We start from the raw sequence: 11,241 nt of genomic DNA on the forward strand, positions 1-11,241 counted from the left end.
ATTCCTGCTTTAGCAGATTAACACATGACAGTTCTCCTCAGGATGGGGTTGAAGCAATAAACATGAAGCAGCTGGATAATCACCTGTATTGGGGAGGTAGCCCAAGAGGGAAAGCCTCACTTCTGTAAGCAAGTGTGGGGACCTGTGTGTCATGGTGGCCACTTAGTGGAGATGCTATTCTACCAGTATAAACACTGGCTCTGCAGTTCAGGGAATAGGAATATTCAAAACATTTCTATTAAAAAAAAAAAAAGACTTTCTTGTCATCCTGTACCTCTACCCAGATTATAGCTACCATGAGTTAACATGGGCAGTGTAACAAGTACATCCATGGTCCTTAGTTGGTAGGACTAACTCTCCCAAAACTTCTACATTTGGCCATGCTGAGCAAGGCCATTGTATAGGCCTGTGCCTACTTTTTCAAGCAGAGTTTCCTACCTGAGGAAGCAAAACCTGCTAGGAGCACAATACACCACATCCATCTTCCAGAGCATGTCAGCTCATCTAGGTTGACCCAAGATTTGGAGATCTGGGATCCCAAATGAGTTTTGGCTTGTACCCATTGCTTCTCCATTTGCACAAAATGCTTCCCTCCAGGCTTGCCGTGCACATTGTCGTTAACAGAACTAAATACTATGTAATTTCTGTTTGTGCAAGTATGTGCTTCCCTCATATATATAAAATATTGTTAGATTTGCGTTGTTTTGCACACACGGCTACCTTGCCCTGTTAGAAAGATTTTCAGCCCTTTTCAGATTTTATGGGTAATTTCTACTTCTACATTAAAAGCAAGTACCTTCTCAAGTTCATTTACTACCTAGAGATAGGTGGAAATGTTGCCATGCATCCAGTCTGATTGCCTCACAGTCTAAATCACTGTCTCTTGCTAAACAGAGAATTATTAGCTATGGTGGAACTTCTTGTAATTAAACATTATTAATATGAGACAAACAAAAGACCACTGAGGCCGGGAAAGAAACAGTGGTTGCGTGTTACTATATGGTACAGTTTGTACCAGAATTAACGGTTTCTGACACATTAACACAATTTGAGTAACTAAAGATGAAACTGGATCTCTTTACATGTTATTTTTTCTGACTGCTTACAAGGTGGGCATGTTAAAACAGCCCAGAGCAGGAAGCAGCTCCTGACCATCCCTCCTAATCATATTTGATAATGACCTCCTGGGAATTACTAAATCTCATTTCCAAACCACCACTTGATCCTCTAGGGTTTGGGATGCACCACAGAGGGGAGGAATGGGAAGCAAACGTTTCTCTGATGACACCACAAAGCAATGTTATAGCTTGTTGTGTCAGGCATGACGCAAACACTATGGCTCTGGAGGGCAGTTTGGACGGGCTCAGATATCCCTAAGTCTGGTGTGGTCAGGTTTGTTGAGCAAGGGAGCCAGCAGCTGGCCTGCAAAAACACCAGGAAACAGCTCTTGCAGTGGCCTAGAGAACATCAATTCTTAATGTATTACAAATGCAGTGACATAGGATAAAAGCAGGGACTTTGGAGCCCATTCCTCCAGAACTCTTTATAAATAGCAGGTGGGCTTGGATCTGGGCCAAATTGGCCTTGAGCAGCCTTGTGGATGGGCTTAATTGCACAGTAGGATCCCATTTGTTTGCCCAAATTCTACTGAAGTCCCCATGCCTACTTGCCTTAGTTTCTCATTAGCTCACGGGATCCAACAGCTCTGAGCCAGCTAATGAGAAACACAAGGTACAGGCACTGGGGTGGAAATTTGGCCAGATGAATCCAAGCCTTGAAATGAGCCTGCCTTTTTCTGGAGAATTTTTAGACCTATTGTTTCAGACTTATTTTTGTATCTATTTGTTAAAGACCTATTTTGACTGACTGTCACATTTCACTGGCCCCCCTCTTCATGCTGGGGCCCTCAGCCATTTGACACAGGTCTGGGCACCCTAATGTCAGGGCAAGCATTAAGGTGCAGGGCTCAGGCAGTGGCTGTGATTCAGGGGGATGAGGTCAGGCAGATCAATCCTTAGGAAAAGAAACATTTTTCTGTAATGAACCCTGCTGCAAAGCAGAGTGGCCATCACTTGGGAGTGGGAATGAGCACTACACCTCCTTGGGTCATCCTGGTTTTCCTAGCTTTTGCCTTAATTTCCCTTTTTCCAGCTGTTTAACCAGATAAGATGAGAGTTAGCAGAGCTGGAGACTGGTGTCACATTTGGTAGCCGATGGCACCACAACTGTCTAAAAGCAAACGGTCTTCCCTTTCCTCCTCAACAAGCAATGCTCGAGCCTTAGATAAACAGCAGCAATGCACTGGGAGCAAGGGAGGAGGTTTGTGCAGGACTGAGTAACTCACGCACCCGTCCTGCATCCAGGGAGAGTTTAAAGAGATTAAGTCAGTACATCTGCACCTAGATTAATCTGCTGGCCATTTCCCAGTCATGGGAAGGGTGAAATCACGTAGCAATGACAGTACCAAAGCAGGAGGATTGCAACATATTCCTCCTCCCCTTCCACCTTCCTATACCAGATCCATATATTCAGGTTTAGCAGAGGAGTAGCAAATTATCTGGCCGTTGCATGTGTGCTTTCAAAGGCCAAAGTATATTTTACCATTAGAAATGTTACTAGGGCACTGTCTTGATTGTCACTGTCTGTGAAATATAGCTCTCGTTCTCCTTGGAAACAGCAAACCCGAAATATGAAAAGCAAATGTTGAACCATATTTAAATCAACTAATCCAGTTCGTTTCCAGCCAAATATTCATATCCACTGTTAACTGCTTTTTATTACCTGGGTCTCTGGCTTCTCCATCAAAGACAGTGTTCAGTCTTGTCATTGTCTGTGAAGAGAGACAAAAAATGAAATGAAATCTGTGAATTAGTTAAGTAAGAAGGAGGAGCAGCAACTTTGAAATGGTGACCTACATGGATGGAGATGGATTTGTATGACTTGCATATTGCATTCCTGTAGGCTGGGTTTAATCAAAACTGGCAACAAAAGCCATTTCTGTGTAGGGTGTTGCATTTAGAAGTCCAAAGGAGAATGACTAAGGTCTGACATGCTAAATGCCTCCATGTGTGTAACCATGAGAGGGTCACCTCCACCCAGAAGAGACTTGGGAATCCCCTCTCTGAAGAACTTGAGGAGGGAGAGTACACTAAGGAAAGTGCCTTGCAGCCTTTACGCTGTTATAGCTATGAAAAAGAAAGGAGCCCCAAGATCGAGAAGTGAAGAAACATCCACTACAGTAGAAATGACTATGTCATTGTGCTGCAAACAGCTTATCAAGACCAGACTCTTTACAGCCTGGGTTCACTTGCATACCTTACTGGTTGCACTCAGGCAGGTCAGGGTTAGCTGCACAGGTCAGTAGTGTCTCAGCAGCACAACACGTTGGGGCAGTTGTCACCCTGCCTCTGTGGCTGCAGCGAGTGTCCTTGTCACTGCTCCGGCTGGCCTCCCATGTACGGGGCTGCCAGAGAGGCTGGAGTATTCGGCACTTGGAACAAAGGGGCCGCAGTGCAGGTGAGCACCCCTCACACCCAGCCTTGCCTCCAAATACAGAGGCCAGCTGGGGCACTGACATGTTTTGCATTTGGGGGCAATCCTTTTTAACTCACCTATCATTTTTATATTCTCTTGGGAAAATAAAACACTTTTCATAGAAATGACCCCACAATCATACTGCATGATGGGGCTGGGCAAATAGATGTTGTTTTGAGGCCATCGGTACTTACCACTACCACTTCTTTCTTAGATTTCTTCTTTTCTATAGAAAGGAAAGTGCACATTGTAAAGAATCAGATTTTTTTGACAGTGACTAAAGCCAAAATTTCTTCAAACAAATAGACAATCTTGGTACTCAACTTCTGAGACATCTCAAATGAGCCTTATTTCTTTTCAAGGCTGATCCCTCATACCATTTGAAAAGTGATCTCCTTCACAGTATTTTGGAGTGCTAATCCACAGCTGCCAATAACTAATCAAAAGTTTAGGCTTGAAAAGTGTTATTCCTTCAGTTATGAATACATAACATCAGTTTCTTTAACAAATTTCCGATTCTAAATAATATGAACAGATACAGAATTTCATCTTTGGTGATATTTGAACTACAAATGGTTTTGGTTATTTTTCTATGAATGTTTGTAGTTGCAAAGCTTGCAACTTGGAGACAAAACAGAGGAGTGCTGCAGATCCAGTCAAGCAAAATTCAGATTGAAGAACAGTTTGGTTATGTGTGAATTTACCACACTATTAACTCATCCCACATGCAAACAAATACAGCAGCAGTGCCACGGGCATCTCGACAGCATGGATTTGTGGATGATACCCAGCTAGTTGCTATGATTTCTCCTTGCTCGCTCCTTGCCAATTTGTTGAATGGCCTTTCTTTGGAGAACTGCGTGCCTGACCATTAGCGGGCGCGACGTACTCAGCAGTACTGCAGATGGGTCTCAACCTGAGCACTGATGGGAAACCTGTTCTGTCTGGCTTTTGCTGCCCAGCATTTGGAACCAGTTTTTCAGATAGCACCAAGCATCCATTTTTTGGAAACCAGCCAATGCTGAAATGTCTCAAATTGGGCAACAAAGAGAACAGCTAATTTTTGTGGGTTTTATTAGTCGTGTTTTTTTCAAGCTGGGAGATACTGGTGGAGGAAAGGGAGTTATAAAAGCAGGGTCTTACTGAGCTACACTTGCTAGCAGAAAGCTAATGGGACTAAAAGGAACAAGACTGCTTAAAAAAACCCTTTTTTGTTTTTTAATTGTACAACCTATACTCCTGCTAAGTTATACAAACCCCTTTAAAAGCAACAATACTTTAAATCTTCAGGTACATGAAGTAATGGTGTCAAGGGAGCAAATAAAGAGATCAGAGATCAGTTAAGAGTGAAGAGGACTCTTGAAGGTGCTGTAGAGGGATAGGATTATTTTTTAACAGAGAGCATACAAATCGCTTGTGAAAAATACATTCATTCTTTAGCACCCATGCCAGAATACCAGACTAGTCTGAATTTGGTTTTTACGTAACAGTTGAAAGATTTGAAGACCAATAGGATCATGACATCGCTAACGCGGGCTCTCTTAATCAGCCAGTGTTATTTAATCTCAATATTTTTGTACTGGGTCAAATCCATTTGTCTAGAAATGGATTTCCAAATTTTACATAGAATTGCAAACAAGGTCTTGTTGTGAACTATTAAAATATAGAAAAGAGGTACATACCTGGACCATTCATCCTGTAATGAGAAAAAGATTAAGAGTGTGGTTAAGAAATGTCTTATTTTTGTCTACATAAAAATATCGTGCTTTGGCCTCTTTCATTTGGCAAGAAGGATGCATTTCCTTGAGTTCTGGGATTTGCTTGATTTGTTTGGTTTCTGGTTTTGCTTTCACTGAAGGCTTGCATCATTTAATGCTGCTCTCAAACAGGGAAACAGCTCTAAGCATTGCTCTAACACCTCTCCAAGAAGGGACGATATTAAAAAATAAAAGAAATCTTATTGACAGTAGCATGATGGATTTATGTAATTTGGAAAAATATCTTTTCAAATATTCTCATCTTGTTCCATCCTTAGAGGAAGGTCAATTTTTTGGATACGATGTGCTCCGATAATACTTTTTAAAATATTTGAAATGTTGTTAATGTTTTTGAAAATATAGAAATTCTTTTTAATGGGAGTGCCTGACTCCCAATGAATCACTTCCCTATTAATAAATAATAACAATAGCCAAGCTACCTGCTGATAGATCCATTTGTCATTTTTATCACAAATTGCTAAGTTCCTTGCACACACTGTTTGAATTATAATCACAGTCATATACTACCTCTTTAACTTTACTATAATTTCTAAATTTAAGGTAAAATCCTGAGGATACTTATAGAAATCCTTTTTTTTTTTTAATCCCTGTCCACTTAAAGAGCTGCTTATCTTCCTTTTGCAAAGTAAAAAGTCAATTTAGAGGCAGTCTGGCTCCAGTCCACTGAGAAGGCAGCCAGAAAGGATGTTTCTTCCCACAATGAACCAGAGACCATCACAGGTGCTTCTGTGACTTTTGCCAAGCATGAGCACTTAGAGGTACAGTGAAGCTTTATGGGCTAGACCCTTGCAAGAGGCTTGGGTAAAACTCTAGGAAATCTGCATAAGTTTTGCTGAAACAAAGAATTTGGCATGAGCACCAAATCTTGGAAAGAACTCTGTGACTGTAGCTGAAAGGGAGAAAAATGCATCCAATAACTGCCTAGAGGGGAGCAACCTCGCAGTGGGAGCCAAACACAAACCAAAAACGTTTGTATTTTTGGTCAGCACAGTCAGGCACAGGCTCTGACTGCACCTCACTGTTACAGCTGCCTTTAGATGTCATAACTGTTAATTCTACTATTACCTTCAGCTAATGCTAATGTTAGTAAACCCATGAAAAAAATTGCCATGGTCATTTTTCATTGATTTCATGTAATTATCACCAAATATCACTGTAGCCAGTAACAGCATGTACTGCCGCGAAGGGCATACCTCTATAAAATATTCAGAGCATAGATTTCATTATGGCTAAAAGCCCTGAGTTATCTCTGTCATTGCCAGGTGCTGCTGGGTACTTCCCCAGCGCGACATCTGGGAGGACTCACAGAGGCGTGCTGTCTGTTTTGTGTGCCGGAGGGCAGCAGGTGCGGAACCACGTCGCCAGCAGGAACCCCAGGTACCCCAGCAGTCCAAGGAGCAGCAAACTGCCAAGGGTGATGACAAACGGCACGTACCATGCCGATTCAGAGTAGACGTTTTCTCTTTTTGTCACAATGGTGAAGCCAGGCTTTAAAACAAGATAGGAAAAGCCTTAAGGCTGCATACTTGTAAGGTTACTGACACCAACGGCACCTTTCGTCTGGTTGAACTTTTGTACTGAAGCACCTGGCCCAGGCTTGCCCTGGAGCCCTGCAGATGACATGGGCAGAGGGAGATAGCATCTGTTGGAGACAGTGATTCATCCCACGTACCTGCCTGCTGATGCCAAAGCAGCTCAGATGACTAAAACGGACCACAGAGCTCTTGGGGCAACCAAAGGCAGGTGAAATGGAGCCAACCCATGATGCAAACAGAGATTCCAGATCATGTTTCAATGTCTTATATTAAAACAAGCATGCTGTGGTGGGGTTTAAAAGCCCCAGGTTGCCTAAGAATCTGCAAGCGCAGTATTGGAGGGTGAACAAGTTCAGGGAATACTTAATGAGATAATGGCTTCTTGTTACCTAAGGCAAAACTGGAAGTAGGTCATCTTCACTGCAGTGATCATTCAGCCCACTTCGTAAGAAGAGTTGAACCCAGAGGAACTGGGTTATTGTATAAAAAGAAGTGAGAGTCTTTTTTTTTTTTCCCTGTGACTTGTTCCAGAAGGGAAAACCACACCTCCTGAGCAGTTACAATCTCCCACATCTTCCCCAGTACCAGGAGACACATCTCTGAGCTGGCACGTCACTTGGTGCTAGCAGCTCATTCATTAAGGTCCCATTATGAAACTATGCTCACACGGATCAGAAATTTCTCATTTGCTCTACCTGGATCATTACCTAGAGTAGACTATCAGTTTTGATGGTCTACTGAAGTTTTTATGTAATTTTCTGTAAGACATCTGTAATCACATTATGTATGAAATTTAGTAGGATGTCTATTTCTTTCCTGTTTAAGGATACCTTTAAAATAATCTATTTAGCCTTGGGAAAAAAGGTTCATCCAATCCTTAGAGTAACTCTCAGACAATTTCAAGATTGTCACCACCACCGGGACTGAAGTCTCAAGTAACTTTTTGTGACGGGACTTCTCTTCTACGTTACCAGTCTTCCAGTATGTGGTTCGTCAAATTGCTGCACTGAACACGTGTGAGGGAGAAGCTGCTGTAATAGAAGTGCTCTTCTGGAAAACAGACTGAAAGTGGAAGGCTGATATCCTTGGGGAGGCAGATTTAATGCTGTGGTATGTGGTCTAGACTGTACTTGTGGTAAAGCATGGGAACAAAATACAGAATAAGTTTTGTTATTCAGCTTAACTTTTAATTTCCACATCAAGTAGGGGGAGGAGAAGGCAGTGAGAAAGCCATTTATTCCTTCCCAACAGAGCATTAGATAATAACAGGGTTATTAATCAGCTTGGATTAAAGCATTTTCATAACAAAGTGTCCAGACTTGCATGTGCTGTTTGAAGGATCTTCTGGTTCTGGCTCAGTTACCAGCAGCTTCTACCAGATCCAGACCATTTTACAAAGAATAGGACTTTTACCCCTTCGCTAGCGTGCTCATATTTTCATTTCTGCATGCCAGAGGAAAAAATGGTGATATCATCTGCAGACAGGCAGAAAATGGATGGACTCTGGATGACGGAGAGATGGTGCAGCAAGGGATGAAGGTGGCAACCAGGACAAGGATGGGGACAGAGCTGTCTGTACCCTCAGGCTATGCCACCTCTGCAAGAAGGTGAGGCATGTTCTCCTCAGCCCTGTGCTAGCCTGATGGAAATCGGCTCCAAAATGAAACTGGTGACCCAGAGCTTGCCTGGGATAGCTGTGTGAAGGAGTCAACTGTATTGCCCATAGCTACACAGGCCGTGCAAGGCCAAATCCCACCCTGGCTGCTGAAAGCTGTGCAGGCTTCCTCCAGCTCAGCTATGGACCCCTACGTGGGCAGGGATCTCAGAAAAGACCCAACCCACCCCTCTGGATTTGTTGTCTGAAACCTGCTGAAACTTCAGTGACATGCTGAGGCTGTGCACAACTGCTTCAGTTCCTGACAGACAGCTCAAAGTTTTACATGATAGTGACCTCAGGTATTGAAAAAAGCCCCTCCCAAGCGATAGGATTTCTTGTGGTTGCCTATTTCAACTTTCGTAGCCACAGATTAATGTGTCCCACTACTAAAGAGGCACATAGAAGTACAAGGCAGCTAGGAAAGTGAATAACTATGAATAAAAAAAGACGTAGTGCAAAATGCATGAGGCAATTTTAAGATTCCAGGCAAAGGTTAACCCCTGCTCTTTCCTTATTAATAAAGCTGCCAAAATCTTTAACTTCCCAGTTGCATGGTAATGGCAGCATGCCCAGTCCCTTGGCTACTTGCCCTTTTTGTTTTAGAAACTAAAATACAAAACATATGTACATGACTCTGTACCTGGGATCAATTCTTTATGACACCAAGCCTATCAACCAGCTTTGGCTTCAAGGTAGGAGCACGGAGCTCAGCACTTCCCAGGACTGGACCCACTGCAGGTTTTTGCTTTCCTTTTGCATACATCTATTGTCTTTTCTTCACTCCTGTGGAAATTAGTCCATGAAAGAAATGCAGAAGTGGACACAAATTTCAGTGAACTTACCGTCGTGGTAATGACAGTGGTTGGGCTTGGGACAACTCTAATGCTTAAAGTCACGGTTCCAGTTTTAATTAGGTGTGTGGTTTTGTCCCTGGCAGATAGCAAATTGTCGTCTGTTATATAGACACGCAGTCTGTAAATCCAGTTTCTATCAAGTCCATTTTCATAGTCAAACTTTGATGCCAGAATCAGCTGAGATGTGCTGGAGCCAGCACTTGGTGAAAAGGTGAAGTGATTGTTCACATTGCCTGCAAAAAAATCAAAATAAAAAAAATTTTACTTTAATTCCACATTAAAGTAACCGCATGGAACAAGCAAAAAGATTAGTTTTTGTTGACAACTTGTATGGATCAGTACACACCTGTGCAGTGAAACATCATTGACAAGAAAGTCTCCTTCATTCTCCTGATACCATGTAAAATAATTTTAAACAATACAGTCATAAAAGCATTTAAGTATAGAACAAGACCCTCTATGGGGACATAGAGGCTGAGAGGAGGCTGTGGAAACTCTTCAGAGCCGTAGGACACAAAAGAGGTCACCTGAATGACCTGTCCTTACAAGCCTGGAGAGCATCCAGAGGCAGCAGCACCCAGCCGGGGCGAGGACCCTACGCTGTTGCAGGGCTCACTCCACTACTGTGTGCCACAATGTGGCCCCTACGCCACACGGACACCACCAGCGCCTTCAGAGGCCCCTCCAGCCCCTTTCCATTGCTTCTGCCTTTGCCCAGAGGCAGAGGCCTTAGAACAGGTCCCCTGAAGTGAGCTAATGTCCCAGGGACAGTGATTGCCTCCAGGGCTTTGTCTTCGCTGTGGGGGCAGAGGGGGGGATTCAGTGACTGTCTCCCCAGCTCCATCTTCTGCCCGTGTGTCTGGAGGTTTGCTAGGGGCCAGGGCAGCCTGAGCTGCAGACAGGCCAGCCCCGCCGTTAGGCTCCAGACAGACCACGCACACAAGAAACCAGAGCCATGGAAAAGCAGCAAAGGTGCTTTGGTTTTGCCCTTGTTGCCCCACAGAGCTCCGGAGTTGAAGTGACCTTGAAGGCCATGTTTATTGTCAAACACAAAGGGGCCGCGGGCTGCTCTGTGGCCCAGAAGCAAACTGCATGGCACAGCCCATACCTGTACCGCCAAAACCAGACCTGTGGTCAGACCCTGATTTACCAACACAGAGACGTGGGAACGGGTATGGGTTCGTGGGTAAATGCCACCACCGCAGAGCAGCTCTGCAGCACTAAGAGCTCCAGAGCACAGAGGTTCTTTCCTTTTACACTCACAGCGGGCACCTGGACAATCTGCTCCCTCCTTCTCAGCAGTCATCTTAGCAACAAAAAAAGGAATTGCCCCAAGACAGTGCATTTCTTTTTTTTTTTTCGTTTTTTGTTTTTTGTGACGCTAAGTGCCATCCCTTACCTTTGCAATTCTCCAGGTGGATGCAGCTGACTACTGGTGCAAACACACATTCTTAAAATGTGGTTTTAATGCATGCGGCATGGACCTAGGAAACCGTGTACCAGCATCTAAAGGTGACGTGTGCAGAGTAACAGAACCCACCATCGTTTCTCAAGATTTATTCAGCTGTTATTGGAAAGGAAACCTGATCCTCCATATTAATTAACATGGTAGAGGCAATCTAGTGTTGCAAGGGAATGGTTCTAGCACCTGTAGCCAACTTGTTGAGAGACATCTCTTTTGGTAAGCAGCAAAGTAATGATGTGCAGAACTCGTGGATCACAAGTAGCTCACCATGACAAAACTATGCCAGATTTTTATTTACAAATCAAAGTGAACTATCAGCATTCACTAATTTTTCACTGCTCCCAGCTCACACACTGTGATGCAGTACCTTCATTAATGACGTAACGGAAAGACCTGGGATCAGAATCACGATCTCGGC

General features: G+C 43.5%; 1 protein-coding gene across 1 annotated transcript in view; it reads right to left on the reverse strand.

Moving 5' to 3' along the window:
• The window catches only part of CDHR3 (cadherin-related family member 3), a 41,348-nt gene that overhangs the window by 391 nt on the left and 29,716 nt on the right, over positions 1-11,241 (reverse strand). Inside the window, exons 14-19 of the mRNA XM_010143190.1 lie at positions 11,191-11,241; positions 9,347-9,591; positions 6,619-6,800; positions 5,217-5,230; positions 3,729-3,760; positions 2,782-2,830 (exon numbers count right to left, since the gene is read on the reverse strand). Coding sequence (XP_010141492.1) covers positions 2,782-2,830; positions 3,729-3,760; positions 5,217-5,230; positions 6,619-6,800; positions 9,347-9,591; positions 11,191-11,241 — 573 coding nt within the window. The remainder of the gene's footprint in view (positions 1-2,781; positions 2,831-3,728; positions 3,761-5,216; positions 5,231-6,618; positions 6,801-9,346; positions 9,592-11,190) is intronic.

This window comes from Buceros rhinoceros, unplaced genomic scaffold (assembly GCF_000710305.1).
Source record: "Buceros rhinoceros silvestris isolate BGI_N320 unplaced genomic scaffold, ASM71030v1 scaffold5029, whole genome shotgun sequence".
NCBI lineage: Eukaryota > Metazoa > Chordata > Aves > Bucerotiformes > Bucerotidae > Buceros > Buceros rhinoceros.